The sequence below is a fragment of the Rhinolophus hipposideros genome, assembly GCF_964194185.1.
Source record: "Rhinolophus hipposideros genome assembly, chromosome: 11".
Classification (NCBI taxonomy): domain Eukaryota; kingdom Metazoa; phylum Chordata; class Mammalia; order Chiroptera; family Rhinolophidae; genus Rhinolophus; species Rhinolophus hipposideros.
Genome location: NC_138057.1, coordinates 82835377 through 82852129, shown reverse-complemented (window position 1 = coordinate 82852129; position 16753 = coordinate 82835377). Strand labels below are relative to the sequence as shown.

Here is a 16753-nt window from a genome sequence, read left to right as displayed (position 1 = left end):
CTCCAGCCCTCACACGGACTCTGTAACCTTTCTGTCTCATGGACCTCCACGGCGCTCCGGGCTACCCACGTCCTCGTCACTTCTGAACTTGCAAAAGAAATGCCACCAACAGCCTCCCCTCTCCTGCCATGCCACGGGCCGCTTGAGGGCATAGCTCTGTTTTGAACTATTTCCATTCCTCATGGCACCTGCAGGGTGCCTCACCACAGGGCTCAGTACACGTCTCTCCTTAAGAAAAAAGACACATAAAATGCCTAAAGCTTTAAAAAAACTGGAGAACTCTCCTCGTAACAATAAAAGACATGGTTGCCCATCGCTGGCTACACACTGCAGAGTGAGGCTTTGAGAGGATTAGACTCAGCAATAAATACCCCAAATCTGAGGAAAGCACTCGTATTTCACGTGAGTTGATGAATTCTGTTTTCCTTCACCTACAATCCTTTCCCCTTTTGTGAGTATATATATATATGATATATATATATATTACACATATATATCATATATATATATATATTTTGTTGTTGTTCTTTTTTTTCTGAACGAGAGTCTTCCTCCATTAAAATAATTTATTTTGTGCGTCCAGAATTATTTCCAGGCTATCTACAACATACAGACACTAACGTCACTGTGTATGAAACATTAAATAGTCATCCTTTTATTCTTTGTCTGGCATTGGCCACATTGGATGGTTCAGCAGCGCAAGAAGTTTCCCCTGGACCGAGACAAGCTTTCCTGCGTGAGGACCAGGAAGTCTTGCGTGTCCTGTGCTGCATGGGCTGGAGGCTTGCCCGCCCCCGGGGGTGAGAGGCCGCGGTTACAGAGCCCCCCTTGTGAGCCGCAGCACCTTGACCGACCAAACCTGCGGGGGCGGGAGGAACGCGGCGTCCCAGCTGTATTCCGGCGACAGCAGCCGGGTGGGCTTGTGCAGGAAGAAATACTTGTTCAGGTGGCTTTCATAGGTGCTGTTCAGCCCATTTTTGGTGTCATGTGTCACTCCTTTCAGATAGTCTTGGATGAGGTTTAAAACCTGCAGGGGCGTGCCACCGACAAGCTCACCATCATAAAAGAAGTCCCCCTGTCCAAACGGGATGCAGGCTGCGGATCGGGGCCGCCTCTCGTAGGGGGCATTCTCGGTGTCTCTGAAGTACCACCAGGCATGGAGCTGGGCCACAGAGGTGCCCAGGGTCTCCACGCCAAAGTCGCCCTGGAAGACCTGCTCCACTGTCATGCTGAATAGGAAGTCAACCTCGTCCTGAATGTGGCTGACAATGTGCTCACCTAAGCTCGTCATGCGCACGAGGTCGCGGTTGTGCCACCAGCTGTCCTCCTCAATGGTCAGTACCTGGAACGTCCGAAGAGGGTCTGGCTGCAGGTCTGGCATTCTGTACGGGTCCTCCATCATGACGTAGAAGACAACCCGGTATCCCACCATAAAGTGCTTGTTTGCAGACCGTAAGAACAGCTCCAGGTACTGGTCCACGGTCCTGCAAAACACACCCACGCGGGACGCTCTGACTGTCCCAAATGGTTTTCGGGGAACATGCGTCATTATGCGTGTTGTCCGACACATGATGCTGAGGGGTACAGGGGCCTGGGGGCCTGAGGAAAGCGTTTGAAGTTTTGGAACAACTGTTGGAAAGAGAGAGAGAACTACTGTGTTTCCCCGAAAATAAGACCTAGCCGGACCATCAGCTCTAATGCATCTTTTAATAAGACCAGTTCTTATATTAATTTTTGCTCCAAAAGGTGCATTAGAACTGATGGCCTGGCTAGGTCTTATTTTCAGGGAAACACAGTAAGTGCCAAATGGATGTTAGTAAAAAGATACAACCCAGCTAAAGATGGGGAGACATCCAGGTCACACCTCAAGCATGGGGCAACCAGAAGCAGGGGTCCTGGGTGTCATGAGCAGTGTTTCAGAGGCAGGAGGGCCATGGGTGCTCACTGCATTTCTCCCAAACCAAAACGTGCAGAGGTAGCCCTACCTGCCCACAGCAAAGACCGCCAAGCCCACAGTGAGGTTCCGCTCTCTGTAACGGCTCCACAGGGCCTGTCTATTGAAAGTGCCTTCCCATATGACAGGTGCACGCCAGTCCGTGGTCGCTATGACGTCAGGGCGTTTTCTGTCGAGCAAACAAGGAACAAGTGACACTCGCCCTGCCGCGGCTATGACCGCAGCACAGGCTGCCCGAGTCACAGGCACCTGCAGAGCCCTGCCATGTGCCTGGCACCGTGTTTGAGGGCCCTGTGCGCCGCTCACTATTACAGTCTTTGTTCTCCATGTGGGGAAACTGAGGCACAGACTGGTCGAGTGACTTGCCCAATACCACAGAGCTAACCAGAGCAAGTCAGGGTGGGCGACGCGGCCAGTTCCTGCTTCCTTTTGAGCCCAGGGCCTACCTTCTTTGAGGTCTCACTGCAGCTTAAACGTAGGCTCAGACAAAGCATCCTCGGGTTACTGCCTGCAGCTAGCACTGTGGGCACAAGAGCAATGCCACCCTGTGTGTCCTGTGTTTGTCCCTCCTCCTTTTCCCTTATCTCCTCCTCCTTTCCTAAAAGATATAAAGGGTGCTTTTATTTTTTTCGTTTCTCCTCATGCTTGAAGTCCCTCTGCACCATCCATCAGACATAAAAAAGGTCACTTCAAAAAGGGAGAGACAGCTGATTGGCTTTCAATAACAAAATTAAAATAGCATTTAAGATACGCAAAGCTGGCTCATCAGAAAAGCATTCAGGGCAACCTACCATATCAAGAAGCTACAGAACAAGTCGGGTGCCCATATCAACTGACACAGAAAAAAAGCATCATACAAAGTCCAACACCTGGTCATGATAAAAAAGAAAAACTCTCCAAAAAACTGGAATAGAGGAGAATTACCTTCACTTGATAAAGAGCATCTACAAAAATCCTGCCGCTGACATCATACTCAGGGGTGACAGCCTGAATGCTTCCTCCCTAAGTCTGGGAACAAGGCAATGATACCACTCACAAGAGTAAGAGGTTCTAGCCACCGCAATAAGGCAAGAAAGGAAATAAAAGCATCAGGCTGGAAAGGAAAAATGACACTTCCCCTATTTGCAGATGACTTGATTGTCTACACAGAAAATCCTAAGGCATCTACAAAAAATCTCCTAGAACTAATAAGTGGGTTCAGCAAGGTTACAGGATACAAGATCAGCACATACACAAAGTAATCTGATTTCTACGTACTAATGGACATGCAGGAATGGAATGCTATTTACAGTTGCTCCCAGAAAATAAAATACTTTGATAAACCCCTCTGCCCATTAGCAGTAGCTGTCCATACCCGACCCCCCCATCCCCACACAGCCCCCGGCAACCACTCATCTACTTCCTGTCTCTGCAGATTTGCCTGTCCTGGAAATACCATATAAATGGAACCATACCACTGTGGACTTTTATGTCTGGCTTCTTCCACTTAACACATTTTCAAGGGTTATCTCTGTTGTCACATGAATCAGTACTTTGTTCCTTTTATGGCTGAATAATATTCTATTATATGGACTTTTTTATCCATTCATCCATTGATGGACATTTTGGTAGTTTACATTTTTCAGCTATTATAATACTGCTGTGAACATTTGTAAACACATTTTTTAACACATCTGTGAACACGGTTTTAATTCCCTTGGGTAGGTCCCTAGAGGTGGGATTTCTGGGTCATATTGTAATTCCATGGTTACCTTTCTGAGGCCAAGCTGTCTTCTATATTTTTACATTCCTGCCAGCAGTTTATAAGAGTTTAAATTTCTCCACCTTCTCTTCAATACTTTTTGTGGTCTAACATTTTCATTCTCATCATCCTACAACATTTACATACCATAGGTGTGAAGTGGCATCTCATTATGAGCTAGATTTGCGTCACCGATGATGACAGGATCTTTTCAAGTGCTTAGGGGCCATCTGTGTGTGTTCTCTGGAGACCTGTCTATATGGATCCTTTGCCCATTTTTAATCGCTATTTGTCATTTCAATTTAAGAGTTCTTTATATATTCTGGATGCTAGACCCTTATCGGGTTTGCCAGTATTTTTCCCATTCTCTGGGTTGTCTTTTCACTTTCTTGATAGTGCCCTTTGATTCACAAAATTTTTAAATTTAAAAATGAAAACCATTTAATCCATTTTTTCCTTTTGTTGTGTTTTTGGTTTATCAGGCTAAGGAAGTTCCTTTCCCTTCCTACTTTGTTGAATATGCATATTGTGAAGGGACGTTGGATTCTGTCAAATAATTGTTCTGCATATGTGGAGATGATGGTGTGGTTTTGTTTTTCATTCCATTTCCATTAATGTAATCTGTTACATGATTGATTTTCATATGTTGGGACATCCTTGCATTCCTGGGATAAATCCCACTAGTTTGTGGCGTTTAATCCTTTTCACGTATTACTGGATTTGGTTTCTTGTATTTTGTTGAAATCTTTTTAATTAAAGTTTATTGGGGTGACAGTTGTTACTAAAGTTACATAGATTTCAGGTGTACAATTCTGTATTACATCATCTATAAATCCCATTGTGTTTTCACCATCCAGAGTCAGTTCTCCTTCCATCACCATATATTTGGTATTTGGTTGGAATTTTTTGCGTCTATATTGGAGATACAATTAACACCTTAATTTATAACAATCTGGATCAATTAATACCAACTTAATTTCAATAGTTTACAGACTTTAATCCTATATATCTCCATTTCCTCTCTTGTCTTCTGTGCTGTTGTCAGACTAATCACACCTTTATACACTCTGTTGCCATCAACACAGATTTATAATTGTTACTTTATGGAGCTGTGTTTTCAATCAGATAGGAGAAAATTGCAAATGAAAATATGTGTAACCTGTCTTTTATCTTTACCTATGTAGTTACCTTTACTGATGTCCTGTATTTCTTGGCATGGATTCAAGCTACTGTTCGATGTCCTACCATTTCAGCCTAAAGAACTCCTTTTAGTATTTCTTGTATAGCAATTCTGTTAATGATAAATTTTCTTAGTGTTTGCTTTTCTGGGAATGTCTGGATTTCTTCCTTTTTGTAAGGATAGTTCTTCTGGATAGAGAATTCTTATGAATTCTTATTTGACAGCTTTTTTTCTCTCAGCACTTTACATATGTCATCCCATTGCCTTCTAGTCTCCATGGATCTGATTAAAAATCTTGTTAGTCTTATTGGATCACTCCTCTTCTGCTGCTTTCAAGATCCTTTCTTTGTCTTTGGTTTTTGTTAATTTATGATCTACCTAGCAGTGGATCTCTTTGAGTTTGTACTATCTGGACTTTGTTGAGCTTCTTAGATTATTGATTCTTCCCTCTCCATTCCCCCACCCCCGCTCAAATCTACTGTTGAACTCCTCTAGCAAACTTATTTCAGTTATTGCACTTTTTAACTCCACAATTTCTATTTGGTTATTTTTTATGATTTCTATACTTTGTTGATATTTTTTCTTTGGCAAGACATTGTCCTCATACTTTCCTTTAGTTCTTTGAACATATTTAAAAGAGCTGATTTAAAGTCTTTGTCTAGTATGAAAAAGGAATTCACAGAAGATTAAATACAAATGAATGATAAACATATTAAAATATGCTCAAATGTAATAATAATTACATAAATGCACATTGCACTGGGATATTTTAACTAGCAGTTTTGCCAAGAATAAAAGAGTTAATGATACTTTAGTTTATCTGTTGCAGATAAGAAAAGAAAATGGTATGATTGTTAAAGGGAAAATTTTATCAAACCTCCATCAAAATTTTAAATGTCTGCCTTCCTTGATTTTATAACTCTGTTTTGGGAATTTATCCAACAGATAAAGCCACATGACAGTGTAAAAATATATATGTACAAGGTTAGTCACTAAAATATCGCTTGCCAAAACCCCAAACAGTCTAAACAATCTAAAACCAATAGGGAATGAGCTGAATAAATTACATATGTAACCATCAAGTGGAATACTCCGTGACTATCACAAAAAGCACCTCCCCGCCCCGGGAGCTGGTACCAAAATCCAGAGGGGTCGTTCCTGACATTTTCAAGCTGCCACCCAAGAGATTTTGTCTTTCACTGAATGAACAGGAAGGGTAAACCAAGTGGAGTTTGTCCATATTAACAGCCTTGAAAATTAAAACCCCAACTGCTGGGCACCTCCCAGGACAGTTAAAATTTGGTGATTGGGAGAAAAAACCCTATCGCTCCAAATTGAGTTCTACTGTGCGTGTCTGTGTGAGCAGACGTTTTGCTCTTACCTAGGATTAAACCAGTCTGAGAGCCCAGGTTCTTCTACTTCGTAGTTCCTGAGTGCGAAGGGAAAAACGAATTATCACATAATTCATTTGTTCAACAAATCCTTGCTGAGCTCCGTGTTGGGGAAGGTGCATTTGGTGCTGGTTCTGTTGCTATGAACAAACAGCCCAGACCTGCCCTGGGGAGCTGATAGCAGAGGAGCCCAAAATTATCCTGGCAGGAGGTGCTACAGGAGACAGGGCTTCTGGGAGCGTAAGTGGCACGTTCACCCCAAAGCATCTTGGAGAGGAGACAGCTCACATGGATCAGGAAAGGAACAGATGGTCAGGAAAGGGTGTAGGGGGAGGAGGTGATGGCCAGGAAGGCAAGAAAATTAGAGAATGCATATCCACACAAAATGCAGCTTTAATTCACTCACCCACTCATCACGCATGAGTGGCTTTGTTATGTGTTGACGTGAAGGGGTTGGAGTAGGAGTCCTGTGTCTTTAATTTTCATTAAAATATGTGATTCATCTAGGTATTTTTTTTAAAGATTTTTATTGGGGAAGGAGAACAGGACTTTATTGGGGAACAGTGTATACTTCCAGGACTTTTTTTCCAAGTCAAGTTGTTGTCCTTTCAATCTTAGTTGTGGAGGGTGCAGCTCAGCTCCAGGTCCAGTTGCCGTTGCTAGTTGTAGGGGGCACAGCCCACCATCCCTTACAGGAGTCAAACCGGCAACCTTGTGGTTGAGAGGACACACTCCAACCAACTGAGCCATCCGGGAACTCAGCGGCAGCTCAGCTCAAGGTGCCGTGTTCAATCTTAGTTGCAGGGGGCGGAGCCCACCATCCCTTGGGGGACTCGAGGAATTGAACTGGCAACCTTGTGGTTGAGAGCCCACTGGCCCATGTGGGAATCGAACCGGGAGCCTTCAGAGTTAGGAGCATGGAGCTCTAACCACCTGAGCCACCCCACCTGGTTTTATTGTGCTTTTAATTATTCAATCACAAACCTTTTAGATAATGAATTTCATTCCATAACCCTGGGGTATTTTGTCAACGCGAGAAATAACTCTGGGAGGGCATCCCGTTGTGACATTACCGGAGGTGTCCTTAGCCACAGATATGTCATTATCAGGTTCCCAGGACAACCCTGTCAAAGCCCAAGCCAAATGTCACTGAAAACATGAAGTGACAAAGAAGAAACTTACGAAAAAGTTGTCCTTCTTTTAGAATGTTGGTGTTGTGGACTCCTGGGGTCTGACAGAATGATGGATGAGTAGAACACGGTTGGCTGAAGGGGGGTCCTGACCTAAGGAAGGACACTTGAATGACTGGCAGAGGCAGCCTGGTCCTGGGCAAGCAGGGGAGGCGGGCCATGGAGGCCAGAGGAGGACTGTTACCACGGGCTCCTGTGCCGTCCACGCCTGAGCCCAAACCACATTCTCACATGTCCAGCCGCTTCCAGTGCAGGCCCAACAAGCATCAGGTCAGCCCGCTACATGTGAAAGTGAGCCCCACGTCCGCTCATCACACAGACAAACCCAGTCTTGCTGCTCTTCCAGGTCTGACCCACAGACGCCCTCCAGCTGCTGGTGACTTCACCCAGACGGGCAGCGCCCTCCCCACTCCCTTTCAGGATGGGGGAGCACTGTTTCCAGAAGGGCTGCTGTTCAATAAAGCTGGTGCAATACTGCCATCTCGTGTTTTGTGCCTTCCCTGCTCCACACACACGTGTGCTCACAGTACATACATGTAACCGACACGCAGATATGCACACCTCTAGACTGCTTCTGAACCGACAGGCAGGAAGCCAACACTGGGGGCCTTTGGGGGTTTCTGTCTTTGCTTTTCTGGTTCGCCATTGGAACCGCTTGGCTGCTGCAGTGTTGCTTTCCAGCTTGTGGAATCTTTATCCACAGATTCTTGCTGGCAGACATGCTGGTCTGCCAGACACCACACGGGCTCCAGTTCAATGTGGGTTTAAGATAAGCAACAAGGGAGATTTTAGTGCAAGTGTGTCCCAATGGTGCCTGCCAGAAAGGGTTCACCGTTGATCAGAAATTCAGTCATAACTCGGCATCCTGTAGTTTTAGTACCTAAATTTGTCAGCCCTCAAGAGTCAGTAAACAACACTCTTTAGATAAATGAAAAAATTATTTAAGTTTTGAATTTGAACAAGGCCTATTGCAATTTGAATCACAAAAATTCTAGAATTTAGATCCATTTATTTTAACCAAATAATTATTGAGCACCTATAATATACCAGGGGGGATTGACAGTTGTGGGCCCATGCCAGAGTCCCGCCACGGACGAGTGGACGAGCGTGGGGCCCAGAGCCCCCTTCCTGCCGAGGAGGGCACGTGGGTCACTGTTGTCATCACAGAGCCGATCTGCGTACTACTGCACCTGGCCACAACCCCTTTCCTTCGGGTGAGAGCCACAGGAAGAGACGCAAAATGGCACAGGGTGCCAAAGCCATGGGGTAACTTTTTCTTCTTTGGTTTTGAATATTCCTTTATTTTACTGTATTTCTCCTTCCTTTTTAAATACACTTTATTTTTAGAGAATTTTTACAGAAAAAGAATGAAAACAAAAAACAAAACCTGTGAAGATAGCACCTGGCAGGCCCTGAGCCCATTGCCTGTCACCAAAAACCTGGACGACACTGATGGTTACGGACTCGGGTCCGCCCTGCCAGCCCCTCCAGCTTTCTCCTCGTGCACTCTCGCTTTTCCAGGGTCCCACCCGGGACCCACATGACGCTTTATTGCTGTTGCTCAGATGGCATTCGGTAAATAATCATTGAATGTTTAAAATGGAAAGAAGCAACATGCGCATGCTTTGTCCCACAGACAGGAGGTATACGCCTGACCAATTTCAAGAGTGTTATTAGTATCTGTGGACCAGATTAATTTAGATCACGTCTGCCAGTCGCTACCGGTCATGGATATTTTACTCTTACCTGAAATAGCGTTCAGCGCACAGGACAAACAAGGCCAGAAGCAGCAGCTTTCTCGTAGAATTCATTCTGTCCTGGAGGGAAGGGAGAAAAGTCAATTTCAAGTAGTACCACGTTACCCCTCAGCCATCTTCAGCAGTGGATTCATTTACAGACCAGGGGCGCCATCTGAAGTGTCTGCTTCCCAAAGGCTCAGCTCAGGGGCCAGGGAACCCTGATTCTGCTGGAATGCCCTCTGGGTGCTTCCCGGCCCTCTGGGGGCTGAGTGCACACAACCTGTGACACTCCTGTCACTTATGAAAGTCCACCCTGAATTGCATAAAAGAAATACATTCCATCTCTCCCTGCTTAGCTGGGAAAGAAAACGAGGTCATGCTGAAGGTATCCTGAGCGGAAGGGTGTCGTCTATCCCCAGCGCCCACGTTTGACAGTTTCTTCTTCACAGAGGTAGTAACGTGGGTCATTCGCCCACGACTGCGGTTGTCTGAACACACACGGGCTCTCGAGGTAGGTGCCTGGACACAGGGACTGAAGCCTGATCAGAGGCGTGACGCTGTGACATGGCCCCGGCCGCTGTGTGGGGCGTTCTCATGGGCTCCTCTCCACAGGTCTGCAGGGACCAGGCCACTGGGGGTGCGGGAGCACAGTGGGGCTCCCGATGCTTCCCCCCTGGCACTTGTGTGACCAGCAAGCCCTTCCGATCGGTGCCGACCCGTTGGGCAGCCACTGGACACATGTGACCACAGGGCACGGGGACCGTGGCTGGTCTGACGTAAGAGGTGCTATGAGTACACCAGACACATCAGCTTTGAAGACAAAAGTCGAAAGAAAGGACTTAAATGTCTCATCGATAATTTTATATTGATCGTATAAAACGATAATAGTCTCGAGCCACTGAACTAAACACAAACACATTACGGAAATTAACTCGCCTGCATCTTTTTACCTTTGGTAACGTGACTACTAGAAAACTGGACATTGCAAATGCAGCTCGCGTTATGTTTCTACTGGATGGTTCTTAGACTCCACCACCAGGCCTGTTCCCTCTGGCTGGCCCCCTGGTGACCCCACAACGCAGTCGAAGCAATGCCATATGGGCAGGGTAGGACAGGGTGACACCATCCAGACCTCCCACATCCCCTCTGATGGGTCGCTTTACCTTGGTTAGGGTGACATGAGACACCCAAAGAGGTCCTGTGAGGACAGGTGTTTTCCAAGCGTTCTGTCTGTGGGTCTTTGTGAAATCATGGGCTACTGTTCTCAGCCCTCCTGGCAGCTGAGCCCCGTGGCTGGTGACGTAAGCAGGCCTTTGGATGACACAAGAGTTGGCAAGTCTGTCACAATGATGCAGCTGCCAGGGGGGCTTTTTGCGGTTGCCAGACGATGGGCCTCGGTCCTGTTGCAAAAACTCAGGGACATTTGTAAATGCTCCTGTGCTTTTTTGTTTCCTCTGCCGTCCCCCTTGCTCCCTGGTGGCTGACCCTTGCCCACAGGGACAGACTGGCACAGGCTGTGCTCACGCATATGGCTGAGGGTGGGCGCTGCGGCCCTCTCTTCCGTCCCTTGTCCCCCAGGCAATGTCCAAGTCACCCCAGGAGGGCAAAGCCCTTCTCACACTTCTGAGCGCTCATCTTTCTGACTATAGAACCACACGTCTCATGTTGAGACCCTCCAGTTGCGAGCAGCACAGTGCCTGGTAACGCATGTCATCTCCCATCTTGAGGGGTGACACTGACGTGCACCTTCAGTGGAGTGAGCTCACACCTCCCTCCAAAGTCCCCGCAGAGGCCTCAGCACTGCAGCCGCCGGGAGACCCCTCGGAGCAAGTGGCAAAGGCTGCCCGGCTGCCCCTCCCGCTCAGGGGCCAAGGCAACCAGCCATAGGGTGAAAGCAATCTTGGCTTTCCCTCTGCCCCCGCTCTGAGGGGCTTCACTGCCACCAGGACGCTATTTTGGGTCCATAGGATGGACTGGCTCCTAAAGCCAGTGACACGCAAAGACTGCAAAGAAGCAATTCATCAAAGAAAAATTCAAATGACCAATAAAGATGTGCATGTGTGCTTCAGCCTCTGAGCACAGAAATGCTAATTAAAGCAGCAAGGCTGGCTATTTTCAACCATCACATTGGCAAAAATTCAGGAAAACTCAATAATTTCCAGTATTCAAAATTAGCAACATGACTTTCTTTGTGCCAGAACCCCAGTTTGAAAGGGGAACCATCCTATCAAGTCATCTCCATGTAGAAAAGCCCAAGAGAGGGCCGGCCCAGGTGGTTGAAGCTCTGTGCTCCTAACTCCGAAGGCTGCCGGTTCGATTCCCACATGGGCCAGTGGGCTCTCAACCACAAGGTTGCCAGTTCAACTCCTCGAGTCCCACAAGGGATGGTGGGCTCCGTCCCCTGCAACTAAGATTGAAAACGGTGAATAGACTTGGAGCTGAGCTGCGCCCTCCACAACTAAGACTGAAAGGACAACAACTTGACTTGGAAAAAAGGCCTGGAAGTACACACTGTTCCCCAATAAAGTCCTGTTCCCCTTCCCCAATAAAATCTTAAAAAAAAAAAAAAAAAAGAAAGAAAAGCCCAAGAGAGACGAACGGCCTCCCTACCACTGAGAAGGCACCGGTCGATGGAAACCCAGGGACACACATGAGAGAGGGGCTGCGGGGAAACATGGAGGCATGAGACACAGCAGGAAGGTCTCTGGGATGGAGCAACACCCAGGCAGCACCGCGTGCTGACCAGGGAGCCGCCCACAGCAAAGGGGGATGAATACACAAGAGGGCGAGATACGGCAGGCGGAGAAGTGACAGCAGCATGGGAGGTGACCTCCCACGTTATGAAGAGATGGGTATGAGTGAAGCCAGAGCCACTGTGAGATACATGTTATCACTTTCAATAAACCATCATTTGTATCGTTTGTCACGACACAAGACACCGCATGGCTAAAGCTTTAGAAGCACAGGACCTGCTGGGGGGGGGACCTGCCAATGACTGGTGGTGCTGCGCTGTCCTCGGTCTTTTTCTGATCGATAGGCAAAGGCCAAGGGGGGAGGAGGTCGGTGGGAGCCACACCCCGAGCTCCAGGACCTTCACAAACAAACACGAGGGCATCTGGGTCCAGCTCTCCCCACTGCAATGGACAGACAGCAACACAAAACTACAGAAGAAAACCCATCCAGCCCACACGGTCGGGAAGGATGCCACGTCCCTCTGCACCAGGATGGCTCAGACTGAACTGGAGAGGAGGCAGGACCCAGCCCCCACTCCCAGATCCCGACCACCCCATTAGCAAGGGCAGGGAGGCGCTGGCCCGTGAGGTCCACCTGCTCCCCCAGCACGTACGGACTGACCTCTGCGGATGTCGGAGGGGCAGGTGCCGGGTACAAGGAGTGTGCAGAGACTGCCCCAGGGGGTCGGGGTCGGGCAAGGGGGGTGAGGTTCAAAATCACATGACCCCCAGTGGATGGGGAGGGGGTTACATGCTAATGTACAAGCTCAGAGAATTCACCCTGACTGGGGAGCTAGGAACCAGGTCTCTGGGCTGGAAAGAGTGAACAAGATGGGGGGCTCCCGCAGGCCCTCTGAGGTCCACGGTCTAGGATGGGGTGCCCCACCGGGGCTGAAATGCTTTACCCCTCGCCCACCAGTGAAAGCCCGCAGCGTCCAGGACTCGACCCGTCCTGCAGCTGTGCCCGTGGTCCTGGGTGCCCTCTCCACCCTCCTTGGGGTGGAGGCTCCGTGGGGGGGCAGGATCTGAAGCCCTCCCACCTGAACTGCTAGCGCGCCTCTGGGCATGTTCTCGATGACAGCCAGCCTGTCCCAGCCGCCTGGTGTTGCAGGATTCCAACACGACAGGCGTGGTATGGGACAGAACAAAGTCACCTGGTTTTTGGCGCCGCCTGACAGAGGTCTGCCCAGCGGGACAGCACAGGGAATGGCCCCTCAGACAGAGGACACTGGCCGTAGCTCTTCAAGGTGAAATATTGAAAAACCTCTTCCCTCTGGGACTGAGAGCTGAGAAGGGTCACGATGCTGACATGGCTTTGGCAAGATGGGGCCCCCTGGTGACCTGGCGTGTCACCAGCTGAGAAAGCCTTCTGCCTTCTCTGTGCCCCCAAAGGGTTCCACGACCCAGTAGTGTGCCGCTGAAGACACCGGAGGCTAGCCTGGGCCCTGGGCGAGTTCGGGGTTGGAGTGGAGACCGGGAACCTGCAAGAGGGGCTGCAGTGGGCATGGCTGGCCTGAGTGGATGTCCCCTTCCTGCTGGGATGGTCCCTGAGGCGGAGGCCGCCTGCTCTGCTTTCAGCTGGCAACCCCGGCCTGTCTGACGAGGCATGTCTCAGCCTCGCACAAAGGGGCTTTTTCCAGCTATGGGGGCCAGAAACCTGACGTCAATGTCACTGGTCTAAACCCATGGTGTGTCCGCAGGGCCACGCTCCCTCCGGAGGCTCTAGCAGGGAACGTTTCCTCACCTTCCCCGCTTCCCAGAGCTGCGATTCCTCCCCCATGTCGGGGGCACAGCACCTTCATGTGCCTGCCCACATACCTCGCCTCCCTCGGCTTCTCCATCCTAAGGACATCTCTACGAGAAGGTGGTTGCACGGAGCCCCCTGGGCACCCCAGGCTCATCTCGATTCAAGATCTTAGCACAATCACTCTTGCAAAGTCTCTTTTGCCATGTGAGGTGACATCACAGGTGACACCAGGGATTAGCACGTGACGTCCTTGGGGGCCATTGTTCAGCCTCTTGTAGTAACTGATGGGACAATTAGCAGTCAGTAAGGATGTGAGGAGAAGGGCAATGGCCCACGGGCACCCCCAGAACAGCACCCCCTTCTGGGGCTGCAGCGTCCCCCAGACATCCACGCGTGGGCTGTAAGATGAGCCTCAGTACATTTCAGAGGACTTAAATCATACAATGGGAATTCCTTTTCTTTCTTATTGCTAATTTTTCCCCGTTAAATCATTATACTGAATTTTAAGGAAAAATACCCGAAGTACATATATCTGAAAAAGAGCTCATGTGCAGAATATATGAAGAACTCCTAAACATCAACAGCAAAAACCAAACAACCCAGTGAGAACCTGGGCAGCAAATGGAAAAGAACGCTTCACCAGAGAAGGCACAGGAATGGCCAGTGGGCACAGAACGGGTTGTCTCCACCCCTCGCCATTCCGGAGATGCCAGTCAAAGCCCAGGTGTCCTGCAGCTCACAGCCACTGGAACAGCTACAACCAAGGGCTGACTCACCCAACTTCGGCAACAATGTGGAACAAGAATTCTCAGATGATGTCGGTGGGAATGCAAAATGGTACAGACACTGCGGAAAAAGCCCCGATGGTTTTTAATAACATTAGAAGCACATCTGCTCGTGACCCAGAAATTCTACTCCTAAGTAATTAAATGTAGATTTTTTTAAATTTAGAATTTAATACTGAATCTTTGCTTAGAATCGAGGATTAAATATTTAACCCTCAATCCTAGGGGGACCCCAAACAGCCCGAACAATCTTGGCAAGAGAAGGTCACGGCTGGAGGGCTCAGACTTCCTGGGCGCTGGCAAGAGACACACACGCAGACCACGGACCAGAACTGAGTGCAGAATGAACCCGCAGTGTATCACACGAGCTTCAGCAAGAGCGCCAGGACCACCCCATGGGGAAAGGACCGTCTTCACGTGTGTTCCCACGGGTTGCCACGGAGCTTCCCCAAACACTGTGCCACTTATTTGTCTTTAAGCAAGCTCTTCAAGGACCCGGACACCCACACACGTTCCTTGTGCCCCAGCCCTTTATCCCAACGTGCAGGAGACAAATGGATAAATGCCCAGGACAGCGATGACAGAGGCGACCCCACCTGAATGTTGAGCGGAGCTCTGGGGCCCTTGCCAACTCCTCTCTGAGCCAGCATGGGGCCATCTGGGCATACCCCCCCACCAGATCACAGCAGCTCCTGTCCCCATGACCATGCTTGCACCAGAAAATCTCGACCAGCCTCTAAGCCCCCAGAACCCCACTGCCCATTGTCCCACATGACCAGTGAGAGGGACAGCCCCCATCGCTGTCTGCAGGCTGGTCCTCCAACATGAACCCGGAGGTCCTGCTATTGGAAACACCACGAGATTAGTCCGCACACCACGGTGGACCTGACCAAAGCCACTGGGTGCCCGCCCCTCCCTGGCCTCGGGAGGTCCAAGGGACTCGCTGGGACTCTGCTCAGCACAGCTGCTTCTCTCCTCACAGATTGCTGCCTGTTCCCCTGACGACAGCGAGGCTGCTGGGTCCAGGCGAGTGACTTGGGACCCTGCAAGTCCCAAGGGGGCTGCAGCAGGTGCAGCCCAAGGGTGGGCACTGGGGAGGGGGGCCTCAGCCGAGCAGCAGGTTCTGCTCCACACGCAGGGGCCATCACAGTGCTGTCCACAGGTGCAGCCAGGCCAGCGGGAACTGATGCCTGGGAGACATTCAAAATCCTGGTGCCGTGGGCAGGACCTGAGTTGAGGACGCCCATCCAGTCCCCCGAGGACCCATGGGCTGGGTGGGCTCGCGGGCAAGGTGGCAGGGCAGCGGGTCAGGTGCACACGGGTCTGTAGGAGGAGGGGTGTGGGAGAGTGGGTTTGGGGTGGTCCTGCACTGTGACAGGTGGCTCCAATCCCTGCCCATGGGGAGGCCCCAGGCAGTGGGGGAGCCCCCCCATTCCTCTTGCAGATCTGCCCCATCTGCCCTCCACTCCCAGCCCTGAGCCCACCGTGCCCCTGCTTGCTCACAGGGACGTCTCCCAGGTGCTCTGCTACGCTCACTGAAGGACCAGAAAATCATGGTAACCCAAGGAGCCCCTCGGCTGTACCCCAGGAAGCAGCCTCCTTGATATTTCCTGGTGTGTCTAAATGATTGCCCCTCACCGTGTTCCCTGTGGAGCGGGGGGCTTCACCCTGTGTCTCCAGCATGGCTGGTGGTCAAACAGTGGCCGGGAGTTGCCCATTAACACCCCATCTTAGGGCCTGGGCTGCTGGGGTGGAGGTAAGGACGCTCTGCTGAGACCAAGCCACCGAGGGCTCACGTCCACACAGTCTGGGGAAGCCACTTGGGGTTCACCAGGACACGTTCAGAGCACAAACTGGGTGACAGTGCAGGGAGGGGTGAGGCCGGACCCAAGGACCTCCCTGGTGCCGTCTTGGGCTGTGGTCAGGGGAGGTCCCTGGGCTGCCACCTGGTGGTGAGAACAGTGGTCTTGCTGCAGTGGGATCAGCCCTGGTCTGGTCGGCCAGCGGAGCCACTCAGCCTCGTCCCTTGATTCCAGGACGGACCAAGCTTAGGGGGCCTCTTCCGGCTGCACACTCGAGTCTCCCCCAAATGACAGTGGCTGAGACCCTGGGGGCAGGGCCAGTCGCTGGGCAGGTAGCAGGGGACACTGCCTTCCCAGAGTCCCCAGAGCCCAGTGGGCACCTACCTGCAGCCCCCCACGGTGCACACGGTGCCGAGCCAGGGCTCCCACTACCCCATGCAGGAGCCCAGGAGGTCCACCAGAGCCCCCCAAGTCCCGCTCCACTGCAGCCCA

General features: G+C 50.2%; 1 protein-coding gene across 1 annotated transcript; it reads right to left on the bottom strand.

Annotated features, from left to right (window-relative positions):
• Positions 1 to 814: 814 nt before the first annotated feature.
• On the bottom strand, positions 815 to 13707 carry GLT6D1 (glycosyltransferase 6 domain containing 1; the record flags this gene model as incomplete). Its single annotated transcript, XM_081066726.1, has 5 exons — positions 815 to 1484; positions 1986 to 2123; positions 6257 to 6304; positions 9203 to 9273; positions 13672 to 13707. 5 exons carry the CDS (start codon positions 13705 to 13707, stop codon positions 815 to 817), a joined length of 963 nt encoding a protein of 320 aa, XP_080922852.1.
• Positions 13708 to 16753: the final 3046 nt, after the last annotated feature.